Source organism: Mustela nigripes, chromosome 3, assembly GCF_022355385.1.
Source record: "Mustela nigripes isolate SB6536 chromosome 3, MUSNIG.SB6536, whole genome shotgun sequence".
Taxonomy (NCBI): Eukaryota; Metazoa; Chordata; class Mammalia; order Carnivora; family Mustelidae; genus Mustela; species Mustela nigripes.
The window spans coordinates 153,186,116-153,208,559 of NC_081559.1; the positions used below are offsets into that span (position 1 = coordinate 153,186,116).

General features: G+C 38.9%; 1 protein-coding gene across 1 annotated transcript in view; it reads right to left on the bottom strand.

Moving 5' to 3' along the window:
• PIP4P2 (phosphatidylinositol-4,5-bisphosphate 4-phosphatase 2) overlaps positions 1-22,444 on the bottom strand; it is a 54,871-nt gene that overhangs the window by 21,447 nt on the left and 10,980 nt on the right. The window contains exons 2-4 of the mRNA XM_059394836.1: positions 10,093-10,241; positions 5,571-5,677; positions 4,057-4,180 (exon numbers count right to left, since the gene is read on the bottom strand). Coding sequence (XP_059250819.1) covers positions 4,057-4,180; positions 5,571-5,677; positions 10,093-10,241 — 380 coding nt within the window. The remainder of the gene's footprint in view (positions 1-4,056; positions 4,181-5,570; positions 5,678-10,092; positions 10,242-22,444) is intronic.

A 22,444-nucleotide genomic window follows, 5' to 3' on the forward strand; every position in this document is an offset into this window, starting at 1 on the left:
AAGACATTCTCCTCACGACCTTTCTTAACTCCTAAATGCCGTCTCCCAGGCATAACACTCGCAAGAAACTGGGGGATTGTTGCCCTGAGAAACTTGTCCTCAAAGAAGACTTCTTGATACCAAGAGTTGACAATTCTTCAAAAATGAAAAAAGGGAGAAGAAAAAAGAGTGGAAGAAGAAGAAGGAGGAGAGATGAAGGAAGGAAGGAAGGAAGTTTCACTCCTGCTACATAAATAGAGCTTCCAATCAGTGCTGACCCTCAAATATAAACGAACTCTTCAGTTAAAATCTCTATTACAAAAAAAAGAAAGAAAGAAAGAAAGAAAGAGTGGGCAGAAAACAGAGACAAGGCATAAAGAAGAACAATACCTCAGGAAAAAAAATAGAATTAATAGTTTCAGAAAGATACCATAGAAAAGAGAATGCTCTTTAAAAAAAGGAAAAAATCAACCAAAGAACACAGGAAAACTCTTCAAAATTAAAAATTAAGTTAAATAACCTGAAATTAAAAGTTTGGATTAAGTTTAGAGGACATAGCTGGATAAGTTTCCCAGTAAGTAAAGGAAAAGGCAAACTAAAAAGAAAATGTTGAAAGAAAGAAAAAGAAGAAAAGGAAAAAAAAGAGAAAAGAAAAGAAAGTCAATAATTCAGGTGATCTAAAGAAGGATTCTAGAAAGAATGAACAAAGAAAATAGTGTGGGGGCACCTGGGTGGCTCAGTGGGTTAAGCCGCTGCCTTCGGCTCAGGTCATGATCTCAGGGTCCTGGGATCGAGTCCCGCATCGGGCTCCCTGCCCAGCAGGGAGCCTGCTTCCCTCTCTCTCTGTCTACTGTGATCTCTCTCTCTGTCAAATAAATAAATAAATAAAATTAAAAAAAAAAAAATAGTGTGGACTTTAAGAGGACCCACTGAGTACCCAGACAATGAATTCAAACATATTCTCCCTCCCTAAGGCACATTTTTTTTTGAGTATAGGTGCCATACAAGGTCACATTAGTTTCAAGTGAACAACATAGTGATTCAACTATACGTTATGCTATACTCAGCACAAGTGTAGCTACCATCTGTTATACAACACTGTTACACTACTGACTCCATTCCCTATGATATGCCTTTTAGTCCATGACTTACTCATTCTATAACTACAAGCCTGTGTCTCCCACTCCCCCTCAACACTCATCCCACTACACACCCCACTCTGGTAAAAAATACAAGTTTGTTCTCTGTATTTATGGGTCTGGTCTGTTTTTTCATTTGTTTTGTTTCTTAGATACCACATATGAGTGAAATCATATGTTTGTCTTCTTCTGTCTGACTTGTGTCACAAAGCATAACATCATCAAGATCCATCCATGTTGTCACAAATGGCAAGGTCTCATCCTTTTTACGGCCGTGTAATATTCATGTGTATGTGTCTATGACATCTCCTTCAACCATTCTAAGACATATTCTAATGCCATTTCAGAGCACCGGAGAAAATGAAAGAAGAAAGGAATATAAAGAGAAAAGAAAATCAGAAAGGACATGGAATCAGAGCTGCAGTTGAACTTCTTGACGACAGTGGGGAAAAATCTTTTTTTTTTTTTTTTTAATTTTTGAGAGGAAACAATTAGCAACCTATAATTCTACATCTGGACAAACTATAAAGTAAATGTGAGACGAGATTAAAAACTATTTAAGAGGGATGTATGGGTGGCTTAGTTAAGTGCCTGCCTTTGGCTCATGGCACGATCCCAGGGTCCTGGGATCAAGTCCCACAACAGCCTCCCTGCTCAGCGGGAGTCTGCTTCTCCTGCCTGCTGCTCCCCCTGTTTGTGTTCTGTATCTCCCTCTTTCTGACAAATAATAAAATCTTTAAAAAAAAAAAAAAAGAGAGAGAGAGAGAGAGAACTATTTAAGAGGGGGGCCTGCGTGGCTCAGTCAGTTGAGTGTCTGCCTTTGGCTTGGGTTGTGTCCTCATGGTCCTAGGATCAAGTCCCGCATAGGGGCTCACTGCTTGGCAGGGAGCCTGCTTCTCCCTCTCACTCTGCTTGTGTCCTCTCGCTCTTTCTCTCAAATAAATAAATAAAATCTTTAAAAATAAAAACCATTTAAGAAGTAAAAGTTGTCAAATTTATTTCCTTGCATTGCATTTTCTCAGAAAGCTAAGAATGGATGTGCTACACCAAAATGAAGTAATAAACCAAGAACTGTGAGGAGGACCCAGGATCCAAGACAGGAAAAGGAAAAAGGAATTCCTAGGATAATGATGAAGGGAAATCCTGTGATGGCAGCTGTTAGCTGGAAGCCTCAATAATAGATTCCTGATGTGTATGACTATATTGATAGTAATTTTACAGTCCTTTAAAAGAATATGGGAAGAAATAATTTGTACATAGAAAATTAAACAAATTCAAAAGGAGGAGAGACAATTATTCTTTTTTTTTTAAAGTAATATCTACTTTCAATGTGGGTTTCCAACTCATGACCAGGAGATCGGGATTTGGATGCTCTACTGACTGGGCAGGCCACCAGCCAAGCACTCCAGAAGGACGACAGACAATTACTAACAAAAAAATTAACAAATTCTGAAAGACCATACAGTACTGAAATAGAGTATATACTACCTGGCTCAGCTGTGAACATAATTTACCTAATCATAAAAAAGGTAAACACTAAGTATTATTTAATTAAATAAAATATTAAAATTTTACTGAGACCACGGAGTAAAGAGAAGACTGGAGGAAAGGGTGTTATGAGTGCTAAGTCCTCAACCTGCATTGTACAGGGTAATAGGAAATATCTAAAATTGCCTAATCAAAAGGAAAAAAGAATAAGCAAACAATTTAAACACATGTAGGTAAATACCAGGAGAGCTGCTGAAAGAGTTCAAAGTATGTGGGGGACGGTATTTAGGGATGACTGCTATTTTCCCTATCAACTTTATAATCCCATTTGACATTAGAATTATGTACATGAATTACTTTACTAAAAAAAAAAAAAAAGTAGAAAGGAAAAAAAGCAAATCATCTATACTTTCTTAAATGGGTTCGTCTCCTAGTTAATCCCAAGGCAGTAGATCTTGTGGTGGGAGATGGGAGACCGCTGTGATGTCAAACCTGCCCCTGCTCACACTCTGCAAGTTTTCCTTAATACTTAGGTTCTAAGGAAAATATGCTGTCTCCTATGAAGGCTGAATAACAAAAGAAAATATTCCCGACAGAGTAAAGCACTATGAAATTAACTTTTAAAAACCAAACTTTGGGGGTGCCTGGGTAGCCCAGTTGGTTGAGCAACTGCCTTCAACTCACAGGTCATGATTCTGGAGTCCTGAGATCAAGTCCCGCATCAGGCTCCCTGCTCAGCAGGAGATTTGCTTCTCCCTCTGCCCCTTCCCCTGCTCATGCTCTATTTCATTCTCTCTCTAATTTAAAAAAAAAAAAAAAAAAATCTTAAAAAAAAAAATCACCAAACTTAGGGTTTAAAGTCAAAAGTAGTAACACAAGAACTCTTGTTCTTTACAAGAACTTTTGCATATATATATATATATAACCCCTTTCACCTTCTTACTTTTTTTCCAAGTAGTTTACCTAATTATGGACACCAGAGTTAATTCCCTTGACTCCAAGTTTGACTTTTAAAAATCAGGAAAAAATTAGTAAATTATAATAAGAATTTTTCTCAACTCTAGAAACCACTAAGCAGGGCCACTACATGAGATTGTGCACTTTGTTTTTGCTGAGGGGAGGTGACAGTAAAGCTAAGATTTAGCCACTCACCAACCAAAGACACCCATGTTGTTAAGCCCAGAAAGAAAGGGCACTGTTTCCCATTAGCCTACCCAGAGAGGCCCCTTTATGCAAATGAACCAATCAGAGGATGCACCTTTTTCACTAAAGATGTAGGACACCCTAGCTAAACCTCTGATTAACTGTCTTTCTTAAAAAGGCTTTCTTTTAATCGTCTGATTAATTTGGACTTGGACAAAACTAGAAGAGCTTGAGCCGTGGTCAAAACTATATGATCACATCTACATGTAAAGACTGATGCCACTATGACAAATGTCTGGTTACCTACCAGGAATGTGTTTCCACAATGCCCACACACGACCCTTGTACCTTCTGGCTGGACTGGCAATGCAGGTTGAGCTGGCTGTTCTTCAGAAATAAGCATTACTGGGCTAAGGTTAATTATGCGTCTACTGTGGAGAGAGAAAGAAAACAATTTCATTATCCCACAAATGGATGGAGGGCAAAACCTGTAATATACGGTACGGCACTGCAAATAGATTACACTTGTTTTATAAATTGTCAGGCTTCGAAGCCAAATTCACAGAAAGTGGCAATAATTTCAAAAGCAAAAAAAGAAAGCTGTTTCATATTTGTGATGGAAACCATATATTATGGTGTTGTTTCTAACCAATGGCCTTGGGAACCATTTAACTGCCATTTCCAAATTCTTACAAGTTCCAATCAGAAAATCGTTTTTATCATTCCCTATCTAGGAAGACAAGTTGAATTTGGTAGAAGACTACACAAGTTAAAACATTCTACATCAACAAATACACATGTACCATGAAGGTGCCAAAGTGCTCACAGCCAAACTTCTCTGGGTAGGCTGGAGTTCTTTGATGTCTATTTAACCAGAGACGGTCAAAAAGGAAAATGGGTGGTTTCTTTCCTATCTATTCCATCAGATGGAGTTGCAAATGACACATATCATGGTCAAAAAGCCAGAAATCACAGAAAAAACACAGTAAATGTCTTGATATACTCCTATCTGGGCACATCTATAATGGCATTTGATAATGGCCAATAGCTCCCGAATTTCTTGCATAGGTTATGCTCAGCAAACACAAGTATAGCACACAGTGAGGTACACAATGATGATTAACACACTTCCAGGTTAAGATGAATTAAAGCAAAGGTAAACTAGGTGGTTACTTTTGGGGTTTTTACATTTCTTTTTCTTTTAAACATATTTATTTGAATCGATCTTAATCACATCATATATATTCACATCATATATATATATATATATATATATATATATCTATATATATATATCTACATGACAGTTGGGCATCCCCTCCCTTTACCGATAAAACAGATATCTAAAGTGGCTTGCAAATAGAAACATCTTTACTGCAACCATTTAAACACCTGCCTGCCTGCGTTCCAGACTGGGTTTACTCTATCTACTCAGATAACACTGGTCTGCAGGCTGCAACCAGCGATCTCAAAATACCCTTATTACAAGTGTTCTTAATAACATCACTATATAAATAACAATGGGGATAAGGGGTTACTTATCAGTTTAAGGAGTCACTAGTCTATTACAGTGCATTAAGTACTTATTTAACATCAAGAAAACTTTCATTGCTCATTCAAGAATATTATATCTTATAAATACTTGTGATCATTAATTTCAAACTAAATACATCATTCTTTTAACAAAGAAAAATAATAATCTCAGTCCTGCAATTAATTTGAGGACAAAGACTATTTAGAACAAAGCCTGGCACATATGAGTCTTTAATAAGTACTTGTTGGATGAACAAATGAATGAATGAATGAATCTTTATCTCTTACCAGTTAGGTCTCGGACATCCTATTCGCCGAGATGTGTCCTTACAAATGAGGAGACAATTACAAGGGCATCTAACATATTTCTTCCCTGTTGGGGGGTTTTTGATTGGCTAGATAAGGGAAGAAAATGCAAACACAGCAAATTAACCGAAGGACAGATTGCCAAAGCTTGTTTGTATATAAAAAGGAAATGATTCCTTAAAAACTTAGGCCCCCCGTAGTGCTACCAAAGTACAGGTTAAGGAAAATGCATCATAAGTGGTTTTAAATAGCTCAAATGTTGGCAAGCACTCTATGAAAATCTGGGGCTGCACAGATGTAATTGTGAAGGGCATATTTCAAAATTAGTTGGCAGTGCCCTTTTAATATGAGAAGAAAAATTAAGTTCACAACAAGAATTGTTTTCCCTTTAAAGTTTTAAGACCAAAGTTAACTAACTGTGCTACCAAGTGCAAACATTCACTGAAGTTCCTTGCATCTACCTATTTGGGAGGTGCAAACTCATTAGGAATATTGGGCAAAAAGGAGTATATAACAAATTTGAACTTTCCTTCACTGCTAGAATATAAGTAATGATTAATCTTATTACATCTTTTAACTTAAAAAAGGAACAACTTGCAATAACTCTTAATGTTACCATTTTTTTAAAACTTTACAGTAAATTTAAAAAGCAAGAATAGGGGCACATGGGTGGCAAAGTGGGTTAAAGCCTCTGCCTTCAGCTCAGGTCATGATCTCAGGGTCCTGGGATTGAGCCCTGCATCCAGCCCCTGCTCTCTGCTCAGCAGGGAGCCTGCTTCCCCCCCTCTCTCCACCTGCCTCTCTGCCTACTTGTGATCTCTGTCTGTCAAATAAATAAATAAAAATTTTTTTTTAAAAAAGGGAAGAATAAATACCAAAGAAAACCCTCCTTTAAATGAGGATTTAGTGGGGTGCCTGGGTGCCTCAGTCAATTAAGCATCTGCCTTTGGCTCAGGTCATGATCCCCAAATCCTGAGATTGAGACCCATATCAGGCTCCCTGTTTACGGGGAGAGCCTGCATCTCCCTCTCCCTGGGTCGCTCCCCCTGCTTGTGCACTCTCTCTCTCTCTCTCCTTCTCTCAGTCAAATAAATAAATTAAAAATCTTTAAATAAATAAACAAGAACTTAGGCTTGTTAGAGTAGATAACCTATGAAGCAGTGAGACGACTAGCTCATCACTCCTGGGCATACCTACCTAACTGTATAGCTTGAATCCAATCATCCGGGAATATCAGACAAACCCAAACTGGAGGAACATTCTATAAACCACCTTGCCTGTACTCTTGGAAAATATCAAGGCAATCAAAGACAAAGAAAGACTACATTTCAGACAAAGGGATATTAAAGAGACATGATATCCAAATACAACATGGAATTCTGGGTTCACTCCTGGACCATATTGTTTTGTTTTGTTTTGTTTTGTTTTTAATGGAACCATTGAGCAAATAGAGGTAGTTCCAAAGACCAGATAATAGCCATTGTATTAATGTTAATTTCCTGCATTTGATCATTGTACTATGATTATATAACTGGATGTCCCTTTTTTTTTTTTCTTTGTAAGGAAAATTCACACTAAAATGTTTAGGGGTAGAAGAACCCCATGTCTGTAATTGTCTTAAAAGTCTCTTTTTAAAAAAAGATTATTTATTCATTTAGAGAGAGAAAGCCAGTGTGACGTGATATTAACGTATTTGCAGAATGTGAGTACAGGGTTTATGGAATTCTCTGTACATAATATGTACTATTTTTGGTACCTTTTCTGTGAATCTGTAACATTTCAAAAAAAATGAGAAATTTAAGTAAACAATCTTATTAGAAATATATAAAAATTATTAGTAAGTCATCAACAATTTATTAAACTATGTAACAGATAAAATCTGAATATCTAAAATTTATAAACATCCAGAATGTGTTACTATCCAATCTAAAATATCAAGAAAACCAGAAATTGGGTTAAATCCTATACATCCAAATTTTCCCATTAAGTAAATATGTACTTGGCCAATGGCAAACTTTTTTATATTATATTCCCAACTTATTTCTAGACCTCAGTTCCCTCATTTATAAAATAAGGTGAATGAACTAGAAGAACTGGTCTTTATTGTCTGCCCATGCCTGGTCATGTCTGGCCTACAGGGAAATGGGGGTGAAAATGGCATTGTCCTTATGCATAAGTTCTAATGTTCTTACTTAGTAAAATGACCTTGTATGTCCCTGGCACTGTGCTGGACACTTTACCCCTGTAATCTCAGTGCAACTCTATTAGGTAGATGTTATTATTACACCACTCTACAAGAGGAAACCACAGAGTCCCAAGGATAGACAACTACCAAGCAGCAGAGCCAGGTAGGACTCAAGACCCAGTCCACCAGCCTCCAGATCTCAGACTCATAATAATCAATCATGCAGCCAATTAGCTCCACTCTTCCTCCAGGACTTCTCGACTTTTCCATTAACTAGCTCTAAAAATTGCTTCTCCCTTAACCTTAAATTCTGTATTCTCTAAACCTTGCTAAAATTTTTCTGTCTTTTCTCTTCCCCAACTTCTCTCATTTCTTTCCCAATTCTATCTACTAAAATAAGAAGGGCTTTCATTAGCCTTATTTTTGTTTGTTTGTTTGTTTGCTTGCTTGCTTTGTTATGTTTCTTTTTCTTTTTTTTTTTTTTTTTAAATCTCCTCAGAAATATCAGGTTCCTATCAGGGGAACAGACTCACTGATCTCCTGTTTTAGGTGACATGAGGAGAATGAACCATAGTGAAACTGAGCAGGAGACGGAGATAGTGAACAGAAGGGAGTTAGTTGCTCTGTTGGGGCATTTATTTACCTGTTCTTTTCGACCCAGAATTTCTCCAGAGAAGCTGCTAGTTGCCTAAGACCTCTTCACTCATAAATTCAAGATCAATTACACTGCAAACATTGACAAGTCATCTGTTAAAACACTCCTCACATACATTTTCCCTCTCTTCTCTTTCCCTGTAATGTAACTGATTCCACACATTAGTATTAGTATTTATTAGTATTCCACACAGTAGTATCATTAGATACAGTAGTATCATTAGATACTACTCATTTTCTCTAGAATATTGAGAAATACTTACACTTCCTTACTTAACAGGAGTTATAATGATATAAAAATGTCAGTGCAATTTTCTTTATGTCCAGAAGTAGTTTATTTGTACCTACATCCTACTGTTCCGGAATAATGAACTCATCACTTCTGAGTATCCAGATTGAGGCTATTGGCTAAATCCACAGCCTGTTCTGTTTACTTCCAAGAGTAAATATAAAGCTTTACAAGTTTTTTTTTTACTCATCAAAGAAAAAAAATTTGTAGGGATGGTGGAACAGAAGAAAAAAATCAACAGTAGCATCAAATCGAAAAAACACCTTTCAGGTATTGGGTGTTTTTGTTTGTTTTGTTTTTAATTGTCATCTATGTCTCACAACTCTTATTTGGTTGTTAATTCTAAAATGAACACTACGGAGGTTAATGTCAGGTTTGCTAGGGAGTGTTCAACCTAAAAAGAAAATAGCTGGTTTTGCCAGTATCACCTCTATTTACACAGTAAAGCTCATCTCCAAATGATGTCCCTTATAAAAAATACATACTTACAATAAAACATATTGCTTCATGACCTAAGGTTTTATTTTATGACTTTTCTATAAAAGATATAAAGCCCAATAAACATGTTTCATTTTTCTTAGAGACATAATAAACTCTGGCTGATTTTTTTTTTTGAGAATTTTCTAAGAAGGAAAAATATACAAATACCAACAACTGATATTTAATTGCAGATTTTGAGAGACATTGAAATTTTTAAAATAAAGCCTAACCATAAAAGTAGAAATATATCTAATCTAACTAATACCACTTCATTACTTGAAACTAAATATTCTACTTAAAATGTAGTTGTTCTTCTCCAGGTCCAGCTCAAAAAATATGTGCTCTTCAAATTTTTTGAACATTTCTCTAAATTACCATCAAGCAAATAGCATAAAATACCAAGCTATTTGTAAACACTTTGGCACAGGTGTCAGTAATAAATGCATAATCTTACGTCCAGAAAAACTATACAGACATCCTACAGATGTTTAAGTTTAAATAATTTTCGACATGGTAAGTACAAAGTCCACATTTGAAGTAAAATTTGGCATATCTTTGTTTTTGTGAAAATCAAAAGGGATTTAGTTGTGCTGTGGATAGACACTGAGGATAATTGTAAGTACCTAACTAGGATCAGTCTTGTGTTAGAAAATAAAGAGCCAAATGGCATTATATTTAAATTCACCATGAGATTTTCATAATGGAATTAGCTTTAAACACCCAGAGACATCTTTGATGGTAAAAGAGAACTAGAGAGAAGAAAGAAAGGATGAGAAAATATGGCCATGTCTATATGCAGGCCACATCTACCTTCAAGTAACATTACTGGAGTATTTCCTTAAGAGACAAGATGTCAGATAATAATTTATGCTTTATTAATGGAAATCCTCACTTACCGTAGCTTCATTGCAAACCGTGCACTTAACCACATGCTGGTGAAGCTTGCCATCTAAGTTGATGAGAGATTGGCACACGCGGCAGTTTATTACTGGAATACCACTGGCATCAGGGCTGGCAATGGCTGTATACGGAGGTGGGAGTTCCGCTGAAAAGGTTATCAGTCACTGAATCAGAGCCAGCGTTTTACAGAGAATAGAGGCAAAGCAGAAACTATCACAAATGACCTCATTCTTGTATTTATGTTTTCAGAGCTAGCCAACTTATCCTAGTTTCAGAGCACAAACAACACATGGGACTATATTGTGAAACAGAATAATTCTTCCTCTGATAAAACTAAATCATGTTTGCCTCAGTCTACCCAAATCATCTGGACTCTTTTTACTAACCTATACACAATATACCCCTCTGTTCCTGCATAAACTCGTAGAGCTTGCAATGGGAAAGTGATGATTCATGCCTAAAGAATGTGACACTAATGATCTGATTACCAAGAAAAAGAAATAGTCAGTGAGAGCAAAGTTTCTAAATCACTTACAAATACCCATAAATTGTGCAGCTGCCAGGCTGTGTTTACAAAGGGACCAGTATGTAACTGTTGGTCATGTCAATAACAGGACAGTTTTGGGGGCAGTTAAGGAGAGACAAAAGGAAAACTAAACATATCATCATGGAACAGAGCTAACTGGAATGGAACAATGCTAATTTGAGACATACAACAAAAACAAACTTAACATTTCCTTATCTCAAACTTTTAACGTTAACATTGAAAATCCTGGAAATACACTTAAGTATTTATGGGTAAAAAACATGATGTCTGGGATTTGGTTTAAATACTCTAAGACAACAATGGTTTAATAGATAAAACAAGATTAGCAAAATGTTGATAATGAATAAATACAATGACATAGAAAGTCATCTTGTCGTTACCACTTTAGTGTGTGTGGAAATTGCCAGAACATAGGCACCTGAGTGGCTCAGTTGGTTGGGCAATCTGACTTCCGGTTTCGGCTTGTGTTGTGATCTCATGGTCCTGGGACTGAGCCCCATGTGTGTCAGGGTCTGTGCTCAGTAAGGAGTCTGCTTGGGCTTCTCTCTCTCCCTGTCCCTTTCCCTCTGCCACTCCCCACTCTGTGCTCTCTCTCTCTCACTCAAATAATTAAATAAACCTTAAAAAAAGAAAAGAAAATTGCCAGAATACACACACACACAGTTTTTTGAGTCCTAAGTTTGCCTGATTGGGTGAAGAGTGGAAGCCCAGTTTCAGAATCATGCTCATCTACCAGACGTTGTAGAAGTCTGAAAAAGAGAATCCAGATGTACTACTGTGGAATGGGAATTTCTACAGGGGACACCCCGACCGCATTGTGTAGCTACCTCAATTACAGGCATAGGAGGCCCTTTCGAGGAAAGGTATAGTCTTAGGACTTCTAGACAGGGCCACACCTCAACACGTGATTCATGACTGAAGCCCCACTAAAGAGAACAAGTATCGCAAAGGGCTTCTGTAATACTCTAAAACTCAATCACTATAGCTAATCATGAAAAGACTTATTTTTAAAACAGAGATTTTCCTCTGCACAGAATTAGATTCTGAACTCTGTGTTATTTTTTAAAGCATAGCATAAACATAGTATGTTTAAAATTCACATATTACCACCTGGCATCCTTTATATTTATCGTATAGATTTTGTTTTAGACTAGCAAAGGATTAGCAATAAGGGGTGCCTGGGTGGCTCAGTTGGTTGAGGCTCTGACTCTAGGTTTCAGCTCAGGTCATGACCTTGGGGTTGTGGGAGTGAGACCCCAGTCAGGTGCCACGCCCAGCAAGGGGGTGGAGTCTGCTTGAGATTCTCTTCCTCTGCCCCTCCCCCCACTTACACACACGCACTCTCTCTAAGATAAATAAAAAATAATAATAATGAATGATTCATGATAAGCTAAATTTCCACAGCAGTTAGGCCCTGAAAGAGGCCACTTTAAAATGACAATATGCATACATTTCTGGGAGGCTTCTACCAGAACACTGCCAAATACTGAACTTGAAAAGAAGCTATAGATGTCTTAAATTATAAAAATAGCCTTAAATCCTTGAAAGAATTTACGGTTGATCCAGAGTGATTTGTAATGTATTAATCAAGAAGGAAAAACAGGCTAAAGGAACAATGACTCAACAGTACATTGGAGCCCTTGCAAATTGCAGATTATTTTATCAGAGCTCAATAAAGAAGGTATTGTTCTGGGGAAACAAATACATACCTCACTAGAAATTCTAGACACACTGCCTGGTGTTTAATAATAAATATTGCTTTAATAATTATTAGCATTATTAATAAAAGTAGTTTCATCTCTTGCCTTTTCCTGAGTTATGAAGTAACATGAAGTAGATTCTCCCATCATTCCAGGTCTCCATCTTACATAATATGACAGAAACGAAATTTAAAGACAAGAGAATTTCACCAAGAAAACAAGTGCATTAAGGATGAGGGGCTGAAGGAGAAGCCACACACTGCAGCATACACAAAAGGCCAGGAAAGCCCATCGACTCCAACAGGCAAAAGCTTTGCTCAAAAGAATCTAAAAATCCCAATGGGGGGTTACAAAAGCATTTCAAGTGCATCACAGCCGACAAAACCTGTGAATTTTTTCTCTAAGATTTGTACTACATAATTTGTAACCCATCCAAAAAAAAAAAGCTTTCGATTATGACAAAAATACGCTTGAATCTTTTGGAGGCTTGAGAAGAAGAGGGAGGGGAAAAGACAAACAAGTGAGGATCAGAAATTTACGATGGGAGAGACTGTAAGCTCCATGAGACCAGAGTTGTGTCTGGCTTGTTTAGGACGGACTCCCCAGTACTTGTCTTAGTGCCTGGTCTACGGTAGATGTCCAGTGACTATCCATTGGACGGATGGATGGATGGATGAGTGGGTGGATGGATGGGTGAATCACTTGAAATTTATCAGACACATCTATTTCTCTTGCGAAAACAACACTAAGTGTATTACTGCTGCTCTCATTGAAGAGGAGCTTGGGTCCTAGCAGGTGAGTAAGCCTCACTGAAAAAAGGGTCTCTACTATAGAGGAATACCCTCCAGATCAGGCACTGACAGAGGTGAGGTAGTCAGGAGACACTGTTCTGGCCCACCAGATGAACGGAATCAGTCCAAGAAATCAATAGAATGACAGATGCTGCAGCCTAACTGCTCCACTCAACAGTGCTTCCAGGCCTTTTGTCTCAAATTTCTGTCCATTACTTCAGCCCTAAACCAATGTAGAGATATGTCTGATACTTTAACCACCACCACCACCCCCGCAAAAAAACCATCACCTGTAACTCCCTCTCCTTTTGTGAGGGACTTTTAATTTCTGAGATCCATTCCATAGTTAGTAAACCTGTAATAATTGGCGATTTAGATTGTTCATTCTGTCTCTTTTCACTTTAAAAGTTAACAGATCACATATGGTAGTATGTACCATACCTATTTCAAATTTCTGCCCTGGATAAAAGGTCCACTGTTATCTCAGAACTGAGGATCATTAGATATTGACAGCCACAAAAAATCTTCATTTTGGAAGAGGCTTTTTATTTAAACAATGGTCATTTTCTCTATGGGGTTTACCTAAGTGAAAAATCCTTTTTTCCTCCAAGTGAGCAGTATTTGTTAGACCAGTAGCCCCCAGTCCTGAGAAACACCTTCAAAGTTCCAGAGTTACACCATGCTAAAAATTAAAGCAGTATTAGGAATAACACAGTCTACTTTCTTCACCTTATGGAAGAGAAAACTGAGGCCCAGAGGTTATAACTTTTTAATAGATTTGTATACAGCCTTCAGCAAAGTCAAGAGCTGAGTGCATTCCCAGAGGCTTCTCCACAATAACCGTTGTCTCTCTTGGAGAATAATTTAATACAGGCAAAAACATAAGAACTAGTGAGAATCCTGTAGAAATACTACTTGTTTCCTGTAGAAACAAGAATCAGATCTGGACTAAAAGGGAAGAGGAGAAGGAGGTGGAAGACAGGGAAAATAAAAAATAGGACAGAGTATAAAAGAAGAATCCATTCATGATAATAAAAACTTGACAGAAAAACCGAGATTCGTAAAAGAGCCAATATGAAAGAATACAGACCACAAGGCATACGTAATGGTCTTACTGAAACACTCCGAAAGAACCATTATTGTTCTGTAAACCCACATGTGATCAAATTACATTTTCCCTTCATGAACACAGACCTAATTTACCTATTTATATCAAACAACCCCTTGTCCTGCTACTTCATCCTCGTGTATTAATCCATACTTCTTTTTTTTTTTTTTCCCAAAGATATCCTCCAGCATTTTAAAGGTTGAAATTGTTTTTGCTGGACTGCACTGACCTTTCTTAGCTCAGTTATTCCTTTATAAGCCTCTTTGATGGCAATATTTTCCAGTTTAATTCACTTACTTCACTAATGCACTCTATATATTCCCTCCTTCAGGCCCTTGACAAAGATGTGGTCTCAAAATTGAAAAATGACATCCAATTAAAATGAGAGCTATTTTAGGACACTATGATTAAGGATGAGCAGGCAAAGTATAAAAGGGCCAGCCTGCAAGGAAAGCCCTGGCTGGCTTTTTCTCCTCCTTAGGAACTTTGTGGAGAATATGGATAAGGGACAGAGTGAGGCTGGCTGGTATGGGTTACTACTTCCAGGCTGAAACCTCTCGAGTTCAGCCCTGCATGAGAAGGGGAAGATCACGACCTGCTCTATGAAACCAAAGAAACAAAACTATTCTGGAAAACTCTTGGGTTCTTCTAGTACCATGAAACCCTCAGAAGGTTCCATTGGGCTACAGCCAGCATGGAAGGGTAAATGTCCTACTTATTACGTTACTGACCCTTCGCTCCGAATTTAGCCTTCTCTGCTTTGTCATGCTGGAGCCAAGCTCTGCAGACCACATTGGAACTCTGCCAGCTGGCGGCAGGCTACATTCTGTGAACAAGAAGCCTGCATGGTTGAGGGAGGAAGAAGGGACTTACAGCCCTTGGCCCAAGCGTACAGTCTTTCTCCAGAGCTCAGGAACATCAGTACTAGCTGGCCGACCGACCCAAACTCTAAATTATTACATCTTAATGACTCCAATCACTTCCCTCTGTTCTCTCAACCCTAGACCTCATGGCAGATTCTCCCCACATCTGATACCTACTTGATACCAAAGGATAGCATTTTTACCTTTTAGTTACCTAGTTAACAACTTCATACCTAATTAACAATTCTATTATATTCCAGTGTGGTTTCTATATCCAGGTCTTAACTGATAGAAAAACTCATGCCAAGAGTAATCTCAGGAAACTGACCCTCAAAAATGGGATTGGGGGGTGCCTTGGTGGCTCAGTTGGTTGGGCATTCAATTCTAGATTTTGGCTCAGGTCTGATCCTCGGGGTTGTGGGATCGAGCCCCACATTGGCTTCATGCTCAGTGGGGAGTCTGCTTGCGATTCTCTCTCACACTCTCCCTCTGTCCCTCCCCCTGCTCTCTCTCTCTCTCAAAAAATAAATAAATCATTTTTTTTTAATGGGATTAGAGAAATGGTTTGATCATGCCTTGGGTTCAAATGCAGTGCCGAGCTCCTTCACCAGTGGGACAGACACAGTAAGGTAGAAATTGGTGGCTCTCAGTGGCATCCTGATGAGTCAGATTATCCCCTGCAGATGACTGTGATGGTTATGGCTACTTCACTAGACCATTAGGGCAGGAATAATTACTATCCAGGTTGTGATATGGGGTGGAGTCCCATGAATACCTTGGAGAATTTACAGAAAGAAAATGGGAAGCTCAGGTCTTTAAACTCTCAGCTTAAGTCACAGTCAGAGAACCCAGAGAACTTCTACTGCAGCCCTAGAAGTAACCCTTATGTCCAATTGTCACAGGGCTTACACTGCTGTAAATCAAACACAAATTTAATAGCATAGACTGCAAAATTATAATGTCAGGTAAATCCACAGCAGTACCAAGCTCTCCTATGAAAGTTGGAATGCTGATTGTGAAGGAGTGGACCCCTGAAACATGGAATAGGTGCATCTGGTTGTAGCCAAACAGAAATGAGAAACCTGGAGTCCCTCTGAGCCTCCCTTAATGAGTAGAAAGCTGCTTTTCTCCTTGTGTTTGAAGAGACACGCCTTCCCTTACAGGAAAACTGTCTCAGGAGTAGACAGCCATCTTCCTTAAGACTCATCCTCTCCTGTGGTTGCCTCAAAACACAGAACTAAGCTCACATCTCAACATGTTCCAGGAGGACAAGTCGAAAGCATGACTCAGGAAGCACTAGCTTATACATCAAGAGAATTGCAAGGTTTTGAAAATATATATGTTCGAAAACCTGGATAATACGTGTGGGGGTAGATCCCCAGAGCGTTAAACCAAAAAGGATGGAACTTAACACTGAGTTGAACCAAATTTAATTATATGGGTGCATTTAGCAGATACTCTGGATTGGATGTTAGTTTTAAAGCTGGAAGTAGCTCTCTATCCGTTTCCTTGTCTTTTGGTGAGACTCGGCCTTATGTTCAACGGAGCTGGGATGTCAGAACATCCCCAGCATGGCGCAGAAGAAGAATCAGAGGTTTAGGGTATTAGAATGTTGGAGTGAATTTATTAGATGAAACATGCATACCCATACCATACTACGTCAATTCACTTTTTTTCTACGTTGGACTGCTGCTCCCGGGCAATCCCAGTTTTGTAGCTGAGGGTGTGATACAAACCCCCACCATGAGCTTTGAGGCCAGAGAAAGTGAAGAGACCTTCAGCTCTATTCGGGAGGAAAGCAGCAGCCCACCAGGCACTCTGCGGTGGGTTCCCGGGAGGGAGTGAGCAGTCCGTGGGTCACACACATGTACTGTGAGCAGGGCGCAGTGCTGGAGGTACATCAGAAACACCTCGGGGAGTGAGACTCAGGGCTTGCAGGGCTCGTGTTCTTAACATGGAGAAAGATAGCAAAAGTGCAAGTACAACTGGGTGTGGAAAGTGCTCTAATAAGGATGGGCACAGGGGCTTTGCAAGCACAGAGGAGGGCATCTAACCCTAACTAGGCAGAGTGTGCATCAAGGGTGTAGGGTGGAGGCAAGGGACGCTGATGATAGAGTCATTCCAGTACAGTTTAGCTTTCCTCCAATACCGCAGCCTTTCTCCAAATTGTTACCTTTAACTCCTTTCTCCGACACAGCAGCTCTAGAAAAACATCCAAACCTTACTGAGTGTGGCTGTAATATCAGCTTGGAACCAACATCCATCTACATCCGAATGCCTCTGATGTTGCTTGTAAGAGCTAATGTGCACCGGCTGACCGCACGTCCCATAGCAATAGCAAACCAGGCGTTCTTTCCAGCAGGTACTGATGAGAATTGAATTCCACTCTGAGCTTTTAAACTTTTGTCTGTCCCTCCCTTCATGGTCTCAGGCATTTGGGCCCTATCGAAACACTGGAGATGCTGGCAAGAAATGCCCAATGACCTGCCAATGACCAGTTCCTGGATGACAAAAGCTTCTGACTGACCTCGCTGTTTCCCATAAGGCAACATTTCTGCCTCATTCTAATAATGCATTTCATCTGGAACACTAAGCTTTCTTCAAGTATTGACAGTGAATAAGTTATGTATTCCTTTTTGGGTTTTTTTTTTTAAGATTTTATTTATTTGATAGAAAGAGAGAGACAGCACAAGCAGGGGGAGCAGAGCCACAAGAGAGAGAGGGAGAAGTAGGCTCTCCCTAGATCAGGGAGCCTGATGGGGGGTGAGGGGGACTGAATCCCAGGACCCTGAGATCATGACCTAAACTGAAGGCAGATGCTTAACCAACTAAGCCACCCAGGGGCCCCAAGTTATGTATTCTTCTTTCACTTGATCAACTACTATATTTATTTTGATTTCAAAAGATGCAATTTTTTTCTGACATGATTTATGTATAATCATACTGTTTACATGGAAGGCCACATTTATAATTTGTTCCTTGCAATACTGCTTCCAAGAAAGCATGTGTTTCAAGAAAAATGTGTTTTTCAGTACAGAAAAACAAATTGTTGTTCCCAGGACAAAAAATGCACTTGCCTAGAAATTAAGAAACTCCTCCTATAGCCTAAGGAGGAAAAGAACTCCTATTCTGTCATTCTTCAGAGACAGCTCATTTTTACTATGTATCTACATTTTTTATTCTTACTATTTTTTTTAAGATTTTATTTATTTATTTGACAGACAGAGGTCACAAGTAGGCAAGAGAGGCAGGCAGGGACAGAGAGAAGGAAGCAGGCTCTCCGCGGAGCAGAGAACCCGATGTGGGGCTCGATCTCAGGAGCCTGGGATCATGACCTGAGCCGAAAGCAGAGGCTTTAACCCAGGCACCCCTGTATCTACATTTTTTAAAGACTGTGCATTTTCAAAAGAAAGGAAGACACTCCTTTACATATAAGTAAGTATACACACTAAATGATAACTTAAAGGTTATAAATATTCATAAATCAGTTATAAAATATACTCAACTATAACGGAGCCCAAATCTGTTACAAGACATTTTAGATAAGAGAGAATTTGAGAAGGGAAAATGACCTCAATATATGGGGAAGAAAAAAAAAATTCAACCAGATTAGTAATTTTATTTCCTTCAATATATGAAATAGCATGGCAGAATGTTAAGTTCCAACATAATCAGGGCACCTGGCTGGCTCAGTCAGTAGAGAGCATGTGACTCTTGATCTCAGGTTTGTGAGTTCAAACCCCACTTTGGGCATAGAGATTACGTTTTTTTTTTTTTTTTAAAAAAAAAAAAAAAAAAAGGCAGCTGGGTGGTTCAGTTGGTGAAGCGTCTGCCTTCAGCTCAGGTCATGATCTCAGGGTCCTGGGATCAAGCCCGTCCATTTTCCTTCTCAGCAGGGAGCCAGTTTCTCCCTCTCCCACTGCCTCTCTTCCTGCTTGTACTCCCCTCTTTGTGCTCACTCTCTCTGTCTGTATCAAACAAATAAATAAAATCTTAAAAACAAAAACCCAAGGTCCAGCATAATTAGATAGTAAGATATACGAATGATATTATACTCAGTATATATTTTTTAAGATTTAATTATTTATTTGACAGAGAGGGAGATCACAAGTAGGCAGAGAGGAAGGCAGAGAAAGAGGTGGGAGATGCAGGCTCCCTGCTGAGCAGAGAGCCTGATGCGGGGCTCGATCCCAGGACCCTGAGATCACGACCGGAGCTGAAGGCAGAGGCTTTAACCCACTGAGCCACTCAGGCACCCCAAAGATTTCATTTATTTATTTGTCAGAGAGAGAGAGAGAGCACAAGCAGGCAGAGTGGCAGGCAAAGGCAGAAAGAGAAGCAGGCTCCCTGCTTGGCAAGGAGCCTGACTCAGGACTTGATCCCAGGACTCTGGGATCATGACCTGAGCAGAAGGTAGTGGCTTAACCAACCGAGCCACGCAGGCATCCCTCAGTATTTTCTATCTTAAAATAGTTCATCCATTTAAAAAATGATGTACGGATTAAAAAGATTCTAGATGAAGTCAATAGTTTCATAATTTTGGAATTTGGCACATATTCACCATAAATCTAAGCAAAATCAGACACAAAAATGGAGTGACATGAACTTATTTATTTTTAAGCGTATCTATTTTTATTTATATTTATTTTTAAGCATACAGTAAGTACATAAAGATATTTAGTGAATAAATAAGCCCATGTGGGGCTCCAAGGTGAGCATGGAGTCTGCGTGGGACTCCCTCTCTTTCCCTCTCTTTCTGCCCCTCACCCCGTTTTCAAGTTCATTCTGTAAAATAAAATAAAATAAAATGGAAATGGAAAGTTAATGTTGAGAGATACTGCTTTGGGAACATAGGTCTTCCAGTAATAGAGATTAGAAAAGATTATATGAAAGAAAATGGCTTTGATGAATGAGCAGAATTTGAATGTTTTAGATTCCAAAGTCCCTTTCCTACTCATCAACTTATAGGAAGTAAACAGTATATTCTTACCAAGAAAAGACTAAAAGTGACTAGTAAATGATACCAGTATGAGGCAATGAGTATGGTCTTAAGGAACAGCATGTACACACAGTGATGTGTTTTCCATTTTGGAACAGATCCCCCTCATTAAGACCTTGACAGGCTGGAGGGGCACCTGGGTGGCTCAGTGGGTTAAAGCCTCTGAGTTCAGCTCGGGTCATGATCCCGGGGTTCTGGGATTGACCCCCACATCAGGCTCTCTGCTCAGTGGGAAGTCTGCTTCCTCCTCTCTCTTTCTGCCTGCCTCTCTGCCTTCTTGTGATCTCTGTCTGTCAAATAAATAAATAAAATCTTTAAAAAAAAAAAAAAAGACTTTGACAGGCTGGAGGAATGGATCAAATCAAGCACACTAAAATGCAAGGCGCAAGGGCAAGGACCTGTACAGAGATGTGGGGCATGCTCTAACACATAGCACTTAGGTCGTCTTGTATTCAGGTGTGTCTAATAGTTTAATAATAACCTATGTCTTCATTTAGGGCTGGTAACAAATACAGATACTCTTTGGTTGAGCATGGCAAAGTATTCTATATGGAGAATCATGAGAATGGGATCCCAGAATTCTGTAAATTTGAAAAATCATTTTCCTATAAGTTTTTGAAATATTTTGTATTAATTGGTAGAATCCATTCAGCTCAGTAGAAGTCAGTGTTTTCTGGGAAACATCCTATGGCCTAAGATTAATAATGACTCAGGAGTTTGTGAAAGTCTTCTCACTTTAAATCTACTCACTACTGGAATGCCTGGGTGGCTCAGGCAGTTTAGCGTCTGCCTTTGGCTCAGATCACGATCCCAGGGTCCTAGGATCAAGTCCCACATCGAGCTCCCTGCTTGATAGAGAGCCTGCTTCTCCCTCTGCCTGCCACTCTCCCTGCTTGTGCTCTCAATGCCTCTCTCTCTCTGACAAATAAATAAAATCTTTAAAAAAAAAAATCTACTCCCATTTCACATTGTGAAATCTTAGCATTTAATCTCTGAAACTATAAAATTTCATCTTGTCACGTACCTTCCCACAAATTCTCCCTCAGTAGAAATCATGTGGTCAAACGCTGAACAATTAGAGGCTTTCTTGTACATGGTTTTAAAATCCCTATTATGAGTCTACCATACTTAAATATCAAAAATTGACCAAGTATGGAAGGAAGAAAGATTTTCCCATAACCTTTAGAAATACATGCTTTGATAGAATGCCCTAACCAGTCAGATGGTACATACAAATACGTTCTACAGAATAAAATACTCCACGCTAGTTGGTCTTCCAACACTCAAAAGAGCCAATGATACTCTTTAATGTTCAATATGCTATCTTCCCTATTTTCAAAAGATGATGGAATAGGAATTTAAGTGAAACAGTGCGGTAAGATAATAACCACCTATACTTTATAAAGTTATAGATATATTCTCGATTCCTTACCAAGAACAACTGTGTCATAGAATATAAAACCAAAAAGGAACATACTAAATCACTCCTTCTCAGGTAGGAAACTGAGATACAGAGATGCAAAGTAACTATTCTAAGGTCAGCAGCTGATCACTGGCAGAGAGAACTCAAGTGTCAGGTCCCACAGGCTAAATCCTACCTGGTGGCAAGATCACCTCTGACACTATAAAGGGATTTAGTTACATGATGCTTGACAAACTTTCCTGAAGGCCAGGAAGAGGAGCCATGCCTTCCATTTCTTTTACACTTTTTTTTTTTTTTTAATTCTTACAGAGAAAAAGAAATTCACTTTACAACAGCAATCTGGGAAAGGAAAGAATCTAGAAGAGTGCCAAAGCAACACGAACTCCAGTGTATCTCCCCACCTCCCCCACCCCACAAAAAAAGTAGAGAAGTTGTCTCTAAAGAACAGAAAACAACAGGCAAAATATATTCCGTCTTAAGAGCTGTTAAAGGAAAAAAAAAAAAAAAAAAAGAGTCTTCTCAAACGTTTCAGTAAACAAATCTATTGGGGCAACTGTGTGGCTCAGTGGGTAAAGCCTCTGCCTTCAGCTCAGGTCATGATCTCAGGGTCCTGGGATGGAGCCCCGCATCAGGCTCTCTGCTCAGCGGGGAGCCTGCTTTCTCCTCTCTCTCTCTCTGCCTGCCTCTCTGCCTACTTGTGATCTCTGTCTGTCAATAAAAAAATAAAAATCTAAAAAAAAAAGTTAAAAAATAAAAAAGCTGTTAAACGGATGTCATTCCCAGTGTATGCAACATCTCTTCATCCTCACAAGAGTAAAACACAAAGCAGCTGAGTTCAAAGCTGTATCCAGTGTTGTCTGCTTTTCCCATTTGGATCACTTCCCAGAGAGTTGCTTATTGCCCTCAAAGACAGTTAT